The sequence below is a fragment of the Anarhichas minor genome, unplaced genomic scaffold (genome assembly GCF_050575085.1).
Source record: "Anarhichas minor isolate MPS153535 unplaced genomic scaffold, ASM5057508v1 ptg000012l, whole genome shotgun sequence".
Lineage (NCBI taxonomy): Eukaryota > Metazoa > Chordata > Actinopteri > Perciformes > Anarhichadidae > Anarhichas > Anarhichas minor.
The window spans coordinates 4,052,917-4,072,334 of record NW_027466458.1 but is presented as its reverse complement, the minus strand read 5'-3'; the positions used below and the strand labels follow the sequence as shown (position 1 = coordinate 4,072,334).

General features: G+C 41.3%; 1 protein-coding gene across 2 annotated transcripts in view; it reads right to left on the bottom strand.

The window, feature by feature from the left end:
- Positions 1-19,418, bottom strand: part of prkcaa (protein kinase C, alpha, a) — a 125,404-nt gene that overhangs the window by 77,464 nt on the left and 28,522 nt on the right. For both annotated transcript variants that reach the window (XM_076090335.1, XM_076090336.1), the window contains one exon: positions 1,531-1,613. In XM_076090335.1, coding sequence (XP_075946450.1) covers positions 1,531-1,613 — 83 coding nt within the window. The remainder of the gene's footprint in view (positions 1-1,530; positions 1,614-19,418) is intronic.

Genomic DNA, 19,418 nt, shown 5'->3' with positions numbered 1-19,418 from the left:
TAATCCGAACTCCAGTACCTGCTCGGATCGAGAATCCCCCAACTCAGACTCATTTCTGCTGTTACGGCTTCTGTGTCATCCGTGACGTGCTCTATTTAGAGAGCCTGGGTTGATGATCTTGAATGACACACTGACATATCTCCAGTTACAGAGGCCAGGCTGTGCTGCTGCGCATGCCTGGCAGGCAAACCGGCATGTAAATAGAGTTTCACGCTTAGCAAGCAGGTAAGCAGTGGCTGGTGGCACATAGCAGAGGACAGAATGCAGCGCAGCGACGATCCAGGTGTAAACCAGCTAGCTCTGCTGAATCACAAGCACTCGTGGTTATGACGCCTGTTTTGTCAGTCAAATGCATATCGAACCCGCGAGTGCTATAGCTCATTTCATTCTGAAGATTAGGACTGTTCAAGTCAATATAATCTCACAAGCAAGTGAACGTATCTGAGAGCATGAAAATAGAAACACATGGGCGTCACCACAGTGTGGCATCATGACTGACATTCAAAGCTATTGGACGAGGTAAACTCTCATTGGTCCGTTTTTTATTGGTATAAAGAGCTTATTGGTAGGAGAAGAAACAATCATCCCGGCTTAATGTCTCGATTGGCTCGGCTTTATTTTGTGTCCATTACTTTGGTGAAAAAAACAACAACAAAAAAAAGTAATACCTACCTTAAAAGTAATAACTCAATGTCAAAATGCGTGCCAGCTATGTAAAATGGGTTGCCATGTTTGTGCAAGCAATCAGCTGTTACTGTGTGTATCTCTTGGTCTGGCAAAGACCGATGGAGATGTGTTGCCTTTGGCCCAAACTCCTACATTTCCCATCTGTCTCTGGGCCAGAGCAGGTCATTGTTAATGGCACAGTTAATCAGCTATACTATGAACTCAGTTCTGCTGGGTGAATTACACTCACTGACAGTATGTCATGATGTCCAAACATGTTTTTTAGATATGTCCAGTTTGGAGGAAAAAATATCAACTTTGATTTTATTATTGCAGGTAGAGAATAATCTAAAGTTTAGTTATTCTCAAGCGGTGGGGAATGGTGACTCACTGAGTGGAATATTTAAATCATACTGACTCGACTGCAACATTAAAATTAGATGAATTAAATCAGCCACCTGCTGCTGCTGTGATTCAATCGTGACTCGACTGAATTCGACATTTTAGTGGCCTTCTTTTAATTGATAAAACCAGATGAAAAGACTAAAGCTCTTCTTTTGAGATCTATTGAAACAAAAGATGCTGAGCTTCTATTATCAGTGTAATGTTTTTTATTTTATTTTGTGAGTCAATATGTTTTGATCAATATTTAGCTTGACATCAACATCACAATAAAGAGATTTATATTTCGTGTAAACCACAGTACACTACAAAGAGAGCAAGAGTGATCAGAAAAGAGGCCGGCCTGGTTGACACCACTGCATATATTGGTGACACTGCGCATGCACTTTAGTGCAATGACAGGAAAGGCACCTCCTCGCCGACACACACGTGACTGGCAACAGCTGGGCTTTGGTTACTTACGTCTGTGTCCGGCCCCTTATCTGCCCCTGGGCAGCAGAATGTGACTAATTCATGGCACCTCTTGTGGACCACAAAACAGCAAACTGCAAGGAGACAAAAGACGAGAGGAGGCCGTTAGCAGAGAGAAAGAGAGAGAGAGAGAGAGATGGGCAGAGGGAGTCAGAGAAAAAGAAATATACAGACAGATGGAGACAGGCAAGCAACAAAAAGGAGAGAATGTTAGAATACAGTGCATCATTGTCGATTGATATGTAAACAGACAGCAAACAGAGAAAGAGATCTGATAACACTGGGAGGGATTGAGAAACCACTGATGTCTGGGCCAGGCTCTTTACCATGTGTCCAGATGGCCACTCCTGCCCGCAGGCCCACTGCTCTTATTGCACAGAACAGTGCCACCTCCTCCCTGACACAACAGGAGCTAAGGCAGACAGCGCGCGCACACACACACACACTTTTTTTTCCATGCACAAGACGCACATTCAAACGCAGACACAAATGCATCCTCAAACTGAGACAACTGCTGGACATGTATCCACGTAGAACACATCCAGTCTTGCACACTTGAATACATCTGCACCTACTCGGTGTCATAGCAATGTGTCATTATCATGCCGGGTCACTGGGTGCACTTTAGTCTGCAGCCAAGCAAGCAGCAGACTCAAAGAGGGGGAGGACGCCTGTTACTGGATTTCAAAAAACGTCTGACACGGCGGGGGGGGGGGGGTCTAATTGTGGAAGCTGGCCGGCATACATAACAAAAACTGTACATCACTGCTTTATCTCTGCGTTTCCATCCAATTTGTTCACCAAAGATTTGTCTACAGGAGTGTTATATGTCTGCTCCTCTTTCCTGTTGATGGACAAGAGCGCCCCTCCCTTTCTCCCCAGGACTTAATGTTTTCAAGGCCGACGCTCGCGGTATGAGATGAAAGCACTCCAATAGTGCTTTGTGTTGCGTCAGTGATGTGATGTATTTTCAGAGACCTTGCTTGATTTTTCACTTTCACGTCTTGTTTCAGCAGCGGAGCAAAGTGATGCGCATGTGTCACTCCTGTTCATGCATCCACCTACGGATCACCTCTCGTCTTTCCACCGCATCGGCTCTTAAACAGCTCCACCCGAACACAAATAGATGAGTGACATGAGTAACATTTGCCCGCACAAATCTGATCAGTTCATCCACGAGTCCAAGTGGACGTTTGTGCCAAAGTTGAAGAAATGCCCTCCCCTCCCCCTGCATTATGTATTGCTACCGGTTAAATAACCGTTTACGTGTCCTCATTCAGTCTCGAAGTCTAAATCATTATTTAGACTTGCAAACACAAACTGAGTAATAATGACGGTGCTGCTGTAAAGATTGTGGTAATTATTTTTGACTTCTGATCGCTGTTTGTTTTGGAGTGAGTCAGACCCTCTACACCCATCCACCATCTGCCCCGTCCCCTAATATCATGAATAAGACAGATATTTATGAATGTAACGCCCCATTAACATTGCACATTTGTGTTATACAACGCTGAGAAGACATTTTCATTCAAAACTTTATTAGATTCTACCGAAATGTGGCTCATAAGTCGTGTTCATGTGACACATTATTGAGCAGTAAAGGTCAGAACAAAGGGAATCATTTCTTTCTTTTTTTACATTCACATTCTCACCAAAGAGTAGTTGAGTTTGAGCCACACAAATTGAATTTTGCTGATGTTTGCACATACAGGTTCATGCATATTTTATACTGTATGTTATATAACATACTGAGCCATTGGCAGGTTGAAACTATACGGAAATATTGTCTCTTTATGTTCATTAATGTAGCTCGTTGCTATACTGTTTCTGCTCCTCCTCACAAATATGACAGCAGCTCTGCCTGTTTGCTCGCAGCCACCTTTCTACACAAAAAGACGTGTCGTGAGCAATTGGCATTCTGCGTACGTTCTGCAAATGAATCAATATTTATTCACCCACAGCTATAACAAATATTAGTGTTCAGCAGGGAACTGGCATCGTCGAGCTCTGCTAGAAACAGATGACAATGTAATGCATTTTCTACAGTACATTTATGATCAAAATACAGGAAACTGATTGAGTAATTTGACCTTCCAGGTTTCAGTAGAGGGTTGTTTGTTATGAGACACCCACGTTAAACAGTATCACTGGCAGGCTTGGGTAAATACCAGTACCAGTCTTTCCAGAATTTGTTAAGTTTATTTTGTGATGTGGATGTTTTCATAATGATGGCAGCGTTCTTGTATAGTGCTCTCATATATAATTACAATTCCCTGAATATGTGAGAAAGATGTTTTTGCTATACATGGATTTAGTCAAATTAGAGATTTAAATTATGATGTGGTGTCACAATGTGAAATGTTGATATGGCCCACTGATTTTTGAGACGTAAAAATGGCACTTCATATCAAAAAGGTGGCCGAGCCCTGCTACAATATACATACACAGTACTTATAACAATAAACCGTCAGGGTTACCAACATGTTGGCATTTATATGAACTTTTATGATGGCAAATCAATATAACTCTCACATACAGGCATATCACCCCACCACAACTCAACCCCTTCTACCCTGATTCCTCTTAGGAGCCATCGGTCAGTATGCGCCCAACGACCACAGACCAGACAGGTCATAAATCTCACTGATTCACTACCTCCACGTCATCCTACAGTAAAAAGCTGATAGTAGTGTGAGTCGCCTCGATTCACACCAACACACGGCAGTACTTGTTTCTATTGATGGAGTTTGGGCTTTCAAATGGAGTGCCAGTTTCCTTGTCCATTTAGCCGCCAAAGCTCGTCAACAGCAATCGATTCTCATTGAAACTACGAGTCTATTAGCACTTCCTCTGAAGCGTTTCTCCCTTGAAATGCCTACCAGCTATGGGTGAAACTCTTCATAGTAACTTTATTACTGTTAGTGAATTATTTATTCTATATTTGAACAGTAGTGAGTTGTTAATAAGTCTGTTAATCAAGCGTATTTATCTTAGCAAATCATTGGTAAAGCTACTGACTTCCTGTAAAGCACGGCAATAAGGCAGACTGAGAACATCAGAGGTCAGGGTGGTCCGGTTCTGTTAAAAGCTGTTGCTATTAGGAGCTATTGGATTCAAACAGGGACTTTGGGAACTGACAATTGAATATAAAGCAATGAATGCTCACAGAGTCTTGTATGTTTTTACATGAGCCAGCTGACAACTATTCTCAAATCCTGTAAGAAATGACATTTCGGTGATGTGAGGTGTTACACCTCTGACAACCGCCTTTGAGGAAAGGACAGCAGCTACGACGTGGTGTTTCCAACAGGTTTTTTGTGGTGAATGGAGACCTAATAATTCTCTTCCTCTCGGGGTAGGATTAATTATAAAGCCAGTGAGAGTGGAATGAGGATTTTTCTAATCAATACTTATTGCCTTCCAGCACAACAGATGGCAAAACCACTTTTCTTCCCAAAAGATATATAGCTCAGACCCACTTCTACTCCCACTCTGGCCAATCAATTTCGTCCAAATCCTTTACAGGTCACAAGTTCGTTCGTAGGAGCAATTTCCTGAATACAGGCAAGAAATGACAAAGAGGGAGTGATTTAATTCAACAGTTCTTGAGTATGTAGATGTGCCTTATTTCACTAAAAGAAAGGAATTGTAGTGGAGAAAGCTTTTAGATCCAACTGTCAAGAGGCCCTGCAGCACACTGGCTCGCCTGACAAAAGCCTCTCTTTCAGACTGGGTAGCTTTCATTATTTCCTGCGGTTCTTTTATCCACTTGAATGCCTGGACCATTCTCACCACTGTCGCCATACACCAACTCCACAGCCGTAAAAAGTGTATGGAGAAAACTCATCAAACAGGAACAATTTAGATCTCACCAGTAGCAACAGCATGTGGAAATTGCTGGGATCAATTATTATTTTTTTTTTTTACTTCTTGGTATATTAATACATGCCTATGTTGTCATTGTAAGAGCGCTGTTGGCGATCCAAAAGACACATTTAGTGCAAGATTTAGTGAGTAGTATGCCTCCATACTGCAAACCTCACAGGAAAGGGTGGTGTTTACATGGGCATAATAAGGTAGTATACAAAAGGGTTAATCCAAATTGGTTGAATTTAATATCTTTCATCTAAAAAAATGAATTCCAATGTTCTGCAAAGGATGTTTTTATTCATGAACAGCATAAGTCTTTGTCATGACCACCCATGATAGGTGAGATAGGGGATTACATTACCGTCTACAAATGGAGACAAACTCTACAAGAACGGTTTTGCCGTTTTTCAAAATGTGCCAATGTACAGAATATTTTTCTGAAAGTATTAGGTGTCTGAAAGATCTTACCATGACTGTTATAGCTGATATGACAAGACAATAATCCGTCTTTAGCCAGGCCAGTGGCATCATGGCTCTATGGATGGCTTCACCACTTTGGTCAAGACTGAAATATCTCTGCAACTATTAGATGGGTTGCCATGAAATGTGGTACATCCATGTCTTAGTGTAGTGCATTATTTATAAACCATGAGTAAAACCCAAAAAATAACTCCTAACACTAACAATGCTACCGACGCCGTCACCTGCAGCGGCCGAGGCTTCAGCAGCATCTGCAGTGATGTGTAATACTGAGGTGGCTGCCTCACCATCAACCATCTTTGAAGCTTTTTTCCACATGATGACTCTCTACTCACTGTCATCATAACTTAACAGAATGGATATTAAAGCTGACAACACTGTGCTTCACTGTGACAGGAGCCACTGCCAACGTTCATTCATCATCTGAAGTAGCACAACGGTGAGAAATTAAAGTGTAATAGAGACAATATTGTACTTTTTGATCCATTCATGCTTGGACTTGGCGCCAACATCCCTACATTAAGTAAAAAGGGCTGCTGTACATTGATTAAACTTCTTCTCCGAATCTCTTTTTATGACATCCATTTAGTACTAAATAACAGTGATGTGATCTCTGTATAAATCAATAAACCTTGTGCTTTAAGACTCTGCATTGAGGTTTCTTATTGGCGTGCTAGAAGTGCATTAAGTAGAGTGACTTGGTTTACTAAAGTCACTTTAATCAAGCTACTTGGCAGCATTTATTTCCCTACATAGCTACAGCTATGTTATTCAAATTCAAAATAACAAAAGGCAGAAGTTACCTACAGTGCCACTTAATTATGTTTTGTTCATGTTTGCTGTTGTTTGCATTCTCATGGATAGTTAAAATATAGTTCAAGTTATGTTTAGATAACAAAAACAAGGAGGCCAGGACAGAAGGAAGACATACGCACACCTTTTTGGGTGAATTTGTCTGGGAATCTTGCGTATGCAGTTTCTTCACAGTCACTGGACGTATAAAAAAGCCAATGCAGGGGGTACAAAATAAATAAAAAATCAGCCATCAACATGAATAATAATAATAAATGTTGAGTTCTCAGGGCATTACAGGGAAGTGGATGTTATCAGGAGAAATTCGCCAGTTAACCTGGTCCACTGTTTGCCAGTCATGCATCATGTGTTGAAGTTAAACACCACAACTTGTACTGATAACCCGAGTGTGACGGAACATGCCCCAGTTTCTCACTGATGTTTACACTTTACACTCAGCTGCGTGAAGGGCAACATCCTCGTCATCAACATGGAAAGATAACGAGCCTTTAGTTTTGTTTTCTGAGACTGGACCGTCTTTTATCGAGGAGTGGACGGAACAGAAGAAAGTGTTTGGTACTTTCTAGGCAGGGACAGAGCCCAACACAGTGCTTTTTACATTGCACTTTAAATGCCCTCCTTGCAATAATAAATGTTAAGAGAGGCACGGGCATGCTGGGAAAAAGCAAGGGTAGTTTCCAAGGAAACAAACCATGTTGATGTTTTTGAAAGAATTAAGGAAACCATCTTACAGGAAGAATTTAAACCGTGGGCACTAAACGACTCAGAAGGTCTTTTGTTCCAGCAGTCAGATTTTTTAATGAACACTTTTAGACGTGGTTTTTAAATTAAGCATCTTTCTGATGTTAATGTGTTATTTATTCGTTGTATAGTGTTGCTTGTCTATTGTGCACTGTGGAAACTATGTCTATTGTTGTTGTGATTTGGTGGCAAATGAGTTTCCCCACTGGTGATTAATAAAGCTTTTCTAATCTAATCTAAACTCATTGGTCTGAGAAAGACCAATTTTATGTCCAATGAACATTTTTTTTGTCTGTATAAATAAGAGTTATTGCTTTCATATATAAGCGAAAATGTAGATAAAGGAGAAGGAATTCTCAATTGACAGTGACCTGGCCTGTTTTACACAATAAGTATCATAAACAAACCTTTAAAAGCACGAGAAAACACGAATCATTTCTGAACATGAACTTCTCTCAACGAGAAAACAAACAAAAAGCCCAAGGCTGCTGCACTCACACCGACTAGGAAAGACATGAAAGTATACACACACAGAACCAGGCCATTAAATTGAGTAATGACCCGTTAGAAAGTCATAAATCAGATGATTTACAGTTAGAGGTATTTGTGCACTAATGATGTGCACTGATGAACGATGATAAATTCACAGAAATATTCACCGTATTTAGCGGCAATATAATTCAAAGAACCCATCTAATAGTCGTTTAGTCTAGGACGTGTTTTGCAATGCTCTGGGAGAATAGCTATGTCTAACCACATTCTGGTTCACACCTATATATCCGCTATTCAGGGAGACGGGGCAATTACAATCAGCAATTACGCTGTTCATAATCACTGTGCACTGAAACTGAGCTCAAGCACCCCAACTGAGAGTCGTTCAGGTTTCGGCTTGGTCTTTGGACACCATTACAGAAAATCGTTGGCCATAAACACTTATTAAATATTTTAAATTCCCATCTAACAGTTCTGGCAGAGTGTTGAACGTCTTTGCTATGAGAGCGGCTGATCTCCTTTCCTTATTACTGCACTATGCCATTTATGTAACCAAGGCCCAAGAGGAAAAAGTTAATTTACAATAAATACAAAAGCTACCAGGCTGCCTTTCAACTGGACCCCTTTAACACTGTATATGTATCTGAAAAACACTGACGCAGCTTGTAGGCTGTAACCTTGCACAGACTGAGTTGAACAGACGAGTGTGTAGGAAAATTTCAAAAGTTGTTTTTCCGTGCATGAACTGCTGTATGCGAGTTGTCTTAAAGACTGAGGTCTAGCCATGCTTGTTTACAAGACTGCCTTCCTGCCGCACACATCAGTTCCCCGTGCTATTTTTGAACATTTACACACAAGATCCAATGAAAATCAACCTCGTCACACTTAAATCCTTGCACAAAGTTCCTGAATAAATGTATCCACAAGGTCAGATTCAAAACCCTGATCCAGTCCAGCTGATAAAGATCAACTACGCTGCTCAGGTTCTGTATTCAAAATAGCAATTATGTTCCATCTGTTATTGAAAGCTCCTGATTTTAGTGAAGACTATGGGGAATAAAAAAAATCAATGCTCAGCTCAGGAAACATTGATTGGTGAACAAATGAAATCTATAAAGAGAAGCAATATGCGGCTTCTTTGCTGGTAATTGGCGGATAGGGAGAAGGAGTCTTGTGCACACGGCACACATAATGGCCACTTGTGGGGGATAGCGGTCAAGAGGCATCGCATGTAATGGAGGGATGTGAATTGCTGTCTGCACAAATTACACATTGGTCACTCAAGGGGAGCCCTTGTAGGTACAACAATTAGAACCAGCAGTAATGGCAGACTTCTGTCTGACGGGAAGGACAGCAAGCGTAAAGGGGCGGTTCTGAGGTGAACGGTGCTCTGTGCACATTAATCCCCTTATTCAATCTGTGTCAACAGCCTGCACTTGTGAGCAGGTAATTCATCATTTATGATAGAATAAATAAAGAAAATCTATAGCAGCTTTTATTCTGGTGGTAACTCATGGCTTCACAGGTGTAAAACACAGATAGACATACAATGAAACTAGGGATGTTAATGATTAATCTGTTCATAATTTAAAGACTCATCTGTGGTCAGGAGGTCAGAGCAGGCCACTATATTTTTCTAATTGATAAAAAGTATTTGTAGGCTACAAGCAGCAACAGAACGATTGCACTGAATGTGAATTGCCCATGTCAGCAGTTTAAACGCAGCTCTCATTTAGGAAAAAAAACCAATGTATTTTATATGCTTTGAATGATTAATTATCAATTATTAACGTGGTCAATGAGCATCTAGGACGTTGCTCAATGTTACGATAGACAGAATCGAATCATGGCAGGCAAGAGCAGGTCTTTTATTCATTATCCATACTGTTGATTGAGCTCAGTGATGCACACAGACAGGTTTAGATGCAGTGGGAGTGCATGCTGAAAGGCATAATTATGACTCATCTGCGCGTGTGTGTGTGTGTGTGTGTTTGTATATATGTCTGATTGAACAACATACTTAGGATTCTCCTGAAGATGCTGCGGACCTTGATAAATGCCTGACTGACTCCTGAGGTAAAGAAAGCCTTTTTCACACACGGCTGGCTTGTTTTGAAAAGCCAGGGTGCTATGGGCTGTATAATAAAAGCTTCTAGAGCTGCTAATGGCTTCCCCAAGAAGCACATTAACAGATAATGAAGATCTTCTTGGACAAATCAAAACAACCTGTGTGCAAAAACAAAATACACAAATGTAAAGTGTGCGGGTAGACAGAAATCTATCTGTAACAAAAGTGGTTGTTGTTTTAATTCCCTCTAAAACACGGAATCAACTTTAAATCATTGAAGAAAACTACAGCAAAAGTTTGGGATGCACATAACTCCATTGGCCTCTTAAAGGAAGTGAATGAACAAATGAGCTGGAGGAATAAAACTGCTGTCCACCACACTAGATTAGAATTCGACTGCACACCCACAGGAAGATGCTAATGCAGTGTTAACGTGAATGTTCAGAGTTGCTGCCTCTCTACAGTAGCTCTCCTTCATAAGCTTATGTGTCCTCAAAACAACCCCATTGGCTGGTCCAGGTGAGCTATCGCCACTGATCTCTCTTCAGTTCAGGCTCTGTTTGTTTGTGATGCTGGGGCATGTGTTGCATTTACATCTAAACACAGAGAAAGACGGGTCTAACAAGTCTAAAATTCCTTTTTAATTTATCAATTTTTTTATTCTTGTTCTACTTTGAACAACTGTATTTATTCAAGTTTCTCACCAAACAACATTTTACAAGATTACATTTGAACACATCATGATGAAGTAATAATTCACCTTCGCCCAATATTCATTTATACTGAACAGAGGATGAACGCATCACAACGTAACTCAATGCAACCTCCGTAAGTTAGCGGTTAGCTCTCGTCCTGTCGATTTTAACACCGACTTGTTGTTCACTTTTTAACATTATCAGGATCGACAACTAAAAAGCATTAACGCTGATCTCCTGATCGCATATTTTTACTGAATGTTGACCGATAACGATGGTAGGTAAAAGTGTGTAATGCGGGCGAACCGTGAGACATTTAAAAGCAGCAGTCAGCACAGATCTGTTCTGTAGTGTGAACAGCTTCTTGAGAAGGACACGAGCCACTGGGTGTGAACATTTGTTCTCCCGTGAAGAGAGCTCGGTGAGCCGGAGACAACTCTCTAGTTGGCCTGTGTGGAAGATTGTGGATGGACGAGGATGTTCTCCTCTTTAACGACGCAACGCTTCCAGTCAAGCACATCAGTGGATTAACCTGACCTGGCTTTGTGCCAGCTCTCACACAGAGACACTTGTGCCAGTGTCTCCCCGACCACTTCAGCTTCTGTGGCAATGGACATTGTGTGTAGTGAACATCCTAGAGGACACTGTGGGACGCCACAACTCAGTCATGCAGGGCAAAAACAGTCCTGGGCTCCATAAAAGACTAAATTAAATGTTTGGTGGAACAGCAATGATATTAATTAAAAATTCACTGGGACTAAAAAAAGGCTACATCCTTTTACAGCATAGCCAGCATTTCAGGGACGGCATAGCAGTCTCAAGCTGTCACAACACTGTTGTTGGAGGGAGATGGTCCGGCCTGGCTTTGACAAAAAGAGACAATAAGTGAAGCAGGGCAACTTTGCCAGCAGAGGTATCCAATTGGTAAGCCCTGAAGGAATGGGAACTGGCATTGTTTACTTGCTTGAACAAAGTTACTGTGTATTTGCCAATCAGTCCGGAAGTTAGCATATTTGTGTTTCAGTTTGTATCTGCAACTTCATGTTGAACTGCTAAGAAGAGCCTGGAGGGACTTTGTGAGTGACGGTACTGACCAGCTGTATGATTAGGAGTGGTTTGAATGCCAAATATAGCAGAGCATGAGAACAGGATCAGGTAGTCTCCAAGGCCACCTTACAGTGTTTCATTGAGCTCCCTGGCCTAAAAGACGGGACGGTATGTCCGCGAGCAGCGACATCTTGTCCTGAACCAGACTCGTATAAACAAGAAACCTCAGTGATGAGGTAACTCAAGCTGATGTTTGACATGATAGAGCTATCTGTCCAGTCTATGTAAAATGAATCCATCATTCAGGGATTCAACGTTTTCCAGTAGTAAGCACACTACAGAAATTGAGCGTCATGGACTAATATCGTTTCTTGTAAAATGTCTGGTGTAATCCGTAACACCGGGGGGAATATTTCCCAAATGTGGCATTCCTGTAATAAAACGCATGCTGTGTAATAAAGGTAGGTTGGATGTTTTGTTAAAGCTTTTAAACCCATACTGCATCAAGTAATCCACACAGCCAGCAGCTCTTCCATGGGAGTATCTTACAACCACTTTACCGACAGCAATAAATATGTTCGTCTCGAAATGTTGTCTTTTTTGCGCTGTGTCCTTTTTTGGTAAAAACAAAAAGTAGTATAAAAAATGAAGCGCCTAATGGATCCGGATAATAACTGCTCACCTCTCTTCCTTCAATGATTCAGGAGAATATAACTCACTGCATGGCAAGGACAGTGCTGAACTCCTACCTCCCTCCACAAGAGGATGACCCCGTCTTGATCCTGAGCACTACACTGAACCCAATGAACTGTGACAGTATGAGCCCCTTACACCTGTCTATGACCTCACACACTTACACACTCATCCTTTATGATTTACAAAAACAAGACCAGTCCGTGGAGAAGCAAATCCTTCATTGTTTATCTTGGAAAAAGTTGAAATGACTCGTCTTTCTGAGAGATGAAAGAATGTATTTTTAAGCACAAGCTGGCGCAGTGTTTCTGCAGGGGAGGATCTCGTACCAGCCCTGTAGCCTTCCTCCCAGCAGGCTCAGAGGGATGGGCCCAGCTTCCTGTTGCAAGCCTCGGGCTGGCACGAGGGCACACGCAGCTGCTGGCTTTTATTTGGGCAGCTTTTCTACGGCGTACTCACAGGGTCTTACATTTACCAAGCATGCAGATGTTTTTGTCTTGTCCAAAGTTATTTGGATAGACTGAGAATATCGGAAAACTTTACGATACAATGTCACTATTGACCTCTGAAAGGAGATCTTTGTGCAGGCTTGAGTTCCACTGCACCACACGTACTTGACTGCCGCCCACTGTGAGACGTGGATGATGTCATGCTGTAACATCCCCCGTACTAACTGTCTAACAAATGCAGTCAGACATTCTCATTCGTCGTTCTCATCACAGGGTCCACACAGGGTGTAGCTTATCTACCAGACAGAACATGTCACGCATTTATAACCCATTCTTTACTTGCTGATACATTATGCATGCTTGCATCATATCATTCAATCCTAGCAAGTTTTACCATAAGTCTAAGTTTCCTGTCTTCAGACATGCTGCAGGCACATGTGCATTCATTTTGCATGAATTGATAACTGACTTTGCTGCACCAACATTTAATTCTAAACTACATTGGAGGGAGCAGGTTAGTCCTAAAATATACGCGCTGACAGAAGACTATGAAGTGCGTACTGTATTCAGTCTTTAATCAGCACACTTTGCAAGCAAGCTTTCTCTGGCTGAGATTTCAAGCAACTGATAGGGTAGCGTCTTAACGGGATTATAAAGAGGAAGGGCTAATCCAACGCACAGCCAGCTAACTCTCTGCAGGACAAGGAAAGCACACCCCAGGGAGGAAAGAAGTGACGTCTACAATCGCAGTACAACAATGTGTTTGTTCACCAAAAGCCAATTCTATATCAAAAAATATAAATTTGAGAGTGTAAAAAGCACAATGACGAAGCAAAAACTTAGCAGCCTTGTAACTCAGGCAGACCATCTTCTGCATACAGAAAGTTAATTTGTGTACTTTGCACGACACTAGACGTCAGTTGGAGAGAGCACATTGTTTGTGTAATCGTTGGCTTTTTTTCAACTTGACATTTTCTGGGAACACAAACGGCCCCCCCAGCAACACAAAACATGTATGTGAAGGTAAAGACTCGCTGTAATTCTTATTTCAGCCATCCATTGACACATGTAAAGATTCTTCTTGTTTGGATGATAAATGGATCAATTTTTATCCCTTTCAATAATTCACCGCCGCGCGCTGACATTTAAAATCCTTCCATAATGGGTGACACCTTAACACAGTGACACAGAGGGACACCTCTGTATCATGAAGACACACCAGTGTGCCGGACAAAGGCGGTGTTAAGGTTGCGCTGAAAGTGGACCTATAAAACTCATTCTCTAAACCATTCAAGGATTTTACCATAAAGGCCAAAACCGAGACATCAATAGTACTTTGACTCGAGAGAAAGCACCCTGCAGCTAACATTTTAACTGGTGCAGTGGAGGACAAGGAGACAATTTTAAATGGTGTTTTGACCCGGGTCATTTTCAGCGGGTATTGATTGTTATTTCATTTTGTCGTGTTGTGTGCATTCTGTCTATTAGGAAGGAGGCACTAAATAAGTGTGGTCGACTTCTGATCATACAATCAAATCCTGCAGGAGCACTTTCATTTCATCGCTATACATACTGTGTATTATACATTATTTATGCCATATTCCTGTATTATAACTTCACTGCATTGTCTTTTCCAAAACCCTAGAGATGTGAAATGTAATTGAGTGCAGGGTAATAACGCCGGTATGGGCTTTTACTGTGCTTTAGCAGTCTGTTTTCATTTAGAATCACACTCCTCTGAGGCACCGCGTTCACTTTTGGGCGTGGAGTTACTGTTGATAAAGTGCTGGGGCGGGAGAGATACAAGCAACAGGGGCTTTCTCATTTATCTGCTCATCTAATTAGTCAGCTTGTGTCAGCTTAGGAACAGTTTCAGTGGCGGCCGGTTTTCAAGTATCGAGTTAATCAGGGGCTCAAGGCAACGGTGCTGTAAGAACAGGCAAAACACCAGGCTGCTTTTGGATGAATGCCAAGGTTTAATACGGGGAGGACGAAGGAATGAGATGCATGAGAGTGAGCTAATGGGGGTGTAGACAGACAGATGGAGCTTGGCAGTATGGTGAAAATCAAAAATCCCAATATTTTTGACCAAATACTTCGCTATGGTGGTTGTGATGATATTGTAGGATTGACCATTGGTGCTTTTTCAAAATATTTACACATTCATTTTTAATAATTAATCATCAATAACTGGGTAAAGGCGAATAACAGAAGAGTTAGAACAGTCTGGAAAGTTCATAAAATTACATCACAGCCTTTATAACCAGGAAAAGACAACACTTGTGCCGTATTACGATATCCAAAATCTAAGAGGATATCTAGTCTCATATCAGGATATCAATATAATATCGATAAATTGCCCAGCTCTGCAGGTTTGTGCATCTGTAAAAGACAACAAAAGGCTGATCTCAAAAGCATAAAGCAGTTGGAAGAAAACAAAATGATCCTCGTCATCCTCGAGACATTGTCTTGAGGCTGAAATTGGACCCCACAACCTTCAATTGTGAGTTCAGACTAAAAGAACTCAATCCGAGACAGTCTAAAAAGCATCTCATCAACGCTCACAGCTCCCGAATTACATTCGACAAGAAGAGGTTTAAATTAGGGGGACCAGTCTTTTAAAACAGCCAGACGAGAAAGGCTGGATGTGCTAATTGATCTATTGTGCGGAGGAGTGAAATCTATGCAATGGCAGAGTCAGAGCTACAGCCTTTCTCTGCTCTGAAAAATGACAACGCAACATCACACCAGAGGTCGAAACCAGTAGACGTCAACGTAATGGACGGATTAGACGTACGGTGATGTGTCGACAAGTGAGATTCAAAAACACAGTAGATCAGAGGAACATATTTTACTTGGGCCGATTATTTTCACATTAAACTGCATCAACGTAAAAAGAATGACCTCAATGAGCAGAACGCACAGCAAGACTATCAACAACTTGCGATACTCACTGGCTGTTGCTGCACCCTAATGGAAACCAACTCCACTATTGATTTAACGACTCAAATGTGAGTGACCTGCCCTGAGACGTGAAGCATTGTGGCGTCTGCCCTCACTTGCATGTTCTCTCCATCTTCCCAGTCTGATTTATCGCTGCAGATGGAGCCAAATACATCGATCTCTGATAAAGTCCCAGGCAGTTCCTGGTATTGCTCTCGGGTATAAATCACACTCGACGACAGAGTGGGCTAATAAATAGAAAACGCTGGGACACCGTTTCAGAGAAAAAAATGTTTTTTTTTAGATTTTTTTATTGGCAGTATTGTGGGATTTCATTACTTCCAACGCCCCCGATTGCCTGCAAACACTTCCTTTCTGTCAGCTGAGGCCAGGGCGCAGAATAACTCACAGGCGTGAAAGCAGAGCCTATGGGTTTGGACTTAATGATCAGGCAAATATAAAAGTACCACTGTTTAAAATAGGGAGTAGATATAAAAAGGAGCTCCGTTACGTGTTGAAACCTCTCGCATTAATCTGGTATACTACAGCCAGATCTCTACTCTCTTCATCTCACCACGGAGGATTCCTCTGGAGTGTAGAGGGGTTTGTTTGTTTTCTGCCTGCATGCACGCGGTGACAGCTTTTCCCAGGGCGTCTGAACCAACCCACTCCCCTGAGAGACTAGGCATTCCCACCCGTGAGGATATTTCACCGCTCCGCACAGCAGCCCGCACCGATGTAAATATGTGGGTCATGAGAAGAGTACAAATTCTACACGTGCACATTTACAAACCAAGACAGAATAGAAGGAGACCCACAGATGGAAACACACACAAAGATGCAAATGCATGCACACACTGTGTCACACAATGGTTTAAACCTCTCCATCCTCCCAGGGGGTCCAGCATTGCAGAGGCTATAAATAACCATAGGAGATTACTGGGTGTGGTGGCAGACAGCCTGATTCATGACACAACCTTCATCAGCGGGTAAACACTGTGCATTAAGCTACAGATGAACAGGTTAAGGTAAAAGCTTTGGGGTTACTTTGAAGCATGCAAGATGAGGTTCAGGTCCACGTGAGGTTAAAGAGGATCCTTCACACAAGGATCGGATTCACTTTATTAACATTTAATCCACCACCTATTATCCCAGGTACAGAATGTGAAATGATGACTGTTCTAATTATAGGCATCATTCTTAATGAATAATATCTCCACACAATAACTCAACTCTAATTCAGTAGTAAAAGAAAGAGTAAAAGAAATGCTCTGTTTCGGTTCGGTTTGCTGGTTTGTTTGTCAGCAGGATTACTGAAAGTCTACTGGCTCGATTTTCATAAAACTTGGTGGAATGGTGTAGCATGGGCCAAGGAAGACCTCATTACATTTTAGAGAGGATCTGAATCACAGGGCGAATCCACACATTATCTTTTTAATTACTGAAACGGCCTTGGCGGAGGTCTGAGTCCTCTTCTAGTTCATGTGTCATCATGTGTATTTCGTGTATTATCTGAAACAAAAAAACTCCCAAAACATAAATTAATAACAAACAGTGATTCTGCATGTTGGATTTGATATTAAAAGGAAAGAAAAATGAAAAACACATAACAGAGAGATTTATTTTTCATGTGGACATAATGGGATGAGTTTATTTAAAGCAGAGGTGGCCTGGTGTCTATTTTTAAATTGAAATAATTGCATACAGCATTCAGCATTCAGATGTCACTCAACATCACACTCCACAGCGTTTCTCCACAGACTGAGTCCTGAAGGCACCAAAAGTTGGCACGGTGTGCTGCCGTTTATCCAATTAGGACAAGCCTGATTTAACTAGTTCAATAAAATAATTTTGTGTAACTAAACTCACATTATCCGGAAGTACTCGACACTTTGCTGTCTTGCAGAGTTAGATGAGAAGATTGATACCATTCATGTCTGTAAATACAAAGCCACTGCCAGCAAATGGTTAGCTTAGCTTAGCATAAAGGCTGGAAACATGTGCCGGACTATTCCTTGGCCAAGATGCAGAAAGCTGTTATAGTCTTGTTGTCTCCGGGGGGTTGCCATGTAAACAGAGCCGACTCCGGCTGTTTACATGCACGTTTACGTGCATGTAAACAGAGGTATTTTTACAGCTTAAAGTTGCAGGGAAATGGAAGTTTGAGCAACTTTAGCTTCTGTACTGTGAGTATTCTCCAGTGAAGCGGGATATTTGTGATCGGTGTGTAGAGCAACAAGAGGGATTCAAATCAAATCCATCGCATTTGATTGGCCTGCTAAAAAGTGGGCGGGCCTAGACTGTAGCTACAGAGGACTGTGGCTCCACACACGCCTCTCTAGTTGTTAAAAGTTAAAAGCACACTTCATATTATTAGTTTTTTACAGGGAGAAAAAAATTATTGGATTTTGATATAAAAGTAAAGATAAATTGATTTTGCTTCTAAACTTTTTGTATTATTATTATTATTATTTTGTACTTTTTGTAAACTTTATTGTATATTGTTAAATATGTTGACAATATGACCATGGATGTGATCTGAAAGGGTTAAGAAGGCATGTTACATTGTATCTCGACTTTAATTCACCAAGCTGTAGGTTAAACGTCAACAAATAAGGACTTTTATTTTCCAACAGTGGTAAGTTTAATAATTTACGAAAGAAAATAACAAACTTGGTTTCATTTTATTTGAATTGTTTTAAATAGTATATACATTTGTGTAAAGGCGAAAAAAACTAAATCTTCACAGGAAGTGTGAGAAGCACTGACAAAAATCAAACCATTAACATGCTGCATATTTTTAACAAGAACAAGAATCGAGACATGATCTACCATGAGCAATATTTTGTATAAATTAAATATAAATGTCAGCATGTGATATGATCATGAAGAATAAATTCTGATTTCAGGCTTGAGAGTCACAAAGGCAGAGAAACGTCAACAGGTGGTGACACTAGACAAGCTCCCTGGATTGGCAAATCAACCGAGTGATTTAAGTTTACACTTCTATGAGCAGACAAACACAGAGCAGGTCATTCTAAGTTCTGCCAGACTGACAAAGTGTCACATCAGAAACATTGCTCATTTTTTCTGTCATGAGCCACTTTGAACTCGGCAAGCATATGAGGATAAAAGATAAGAGAGAAGGAAATTAATGGAAAGATTAAAGAAGCAGAGAAACGGACCGGTGACCTGGAACAGACGAGGTGAGCGGGAGAAGTAAGACTAACTGAGAGGATGAGCACAACAACTCCGTGGCCTGAACATTGTATGAGTATGTGGGAGGAGAAAGAAAAGAAAAGAAAGAAAGTAGATAGAAATGGAAAAACTGGAATACGAGAAAATAAAAGCCTGCAGTGACTAATGAGAATATAAAACTTTAATGTCCCCTGTGGTTAAACTGGGTAACGAACTGAAAGAGCCCGGGAAAGAGGAGGTGAAGAGAAATTTACAACATGTCATCACAGCTTAATGTTTCAGCTTATGGTGCGCTCATTCAGACAGTACTTCCTCTGTCCCTTTAGCTCCCGCAGCAGCAGCGGTCAGCTGGCCAGAGAAACTGCTCATTGTGGCTCTTACAGCCTGCAG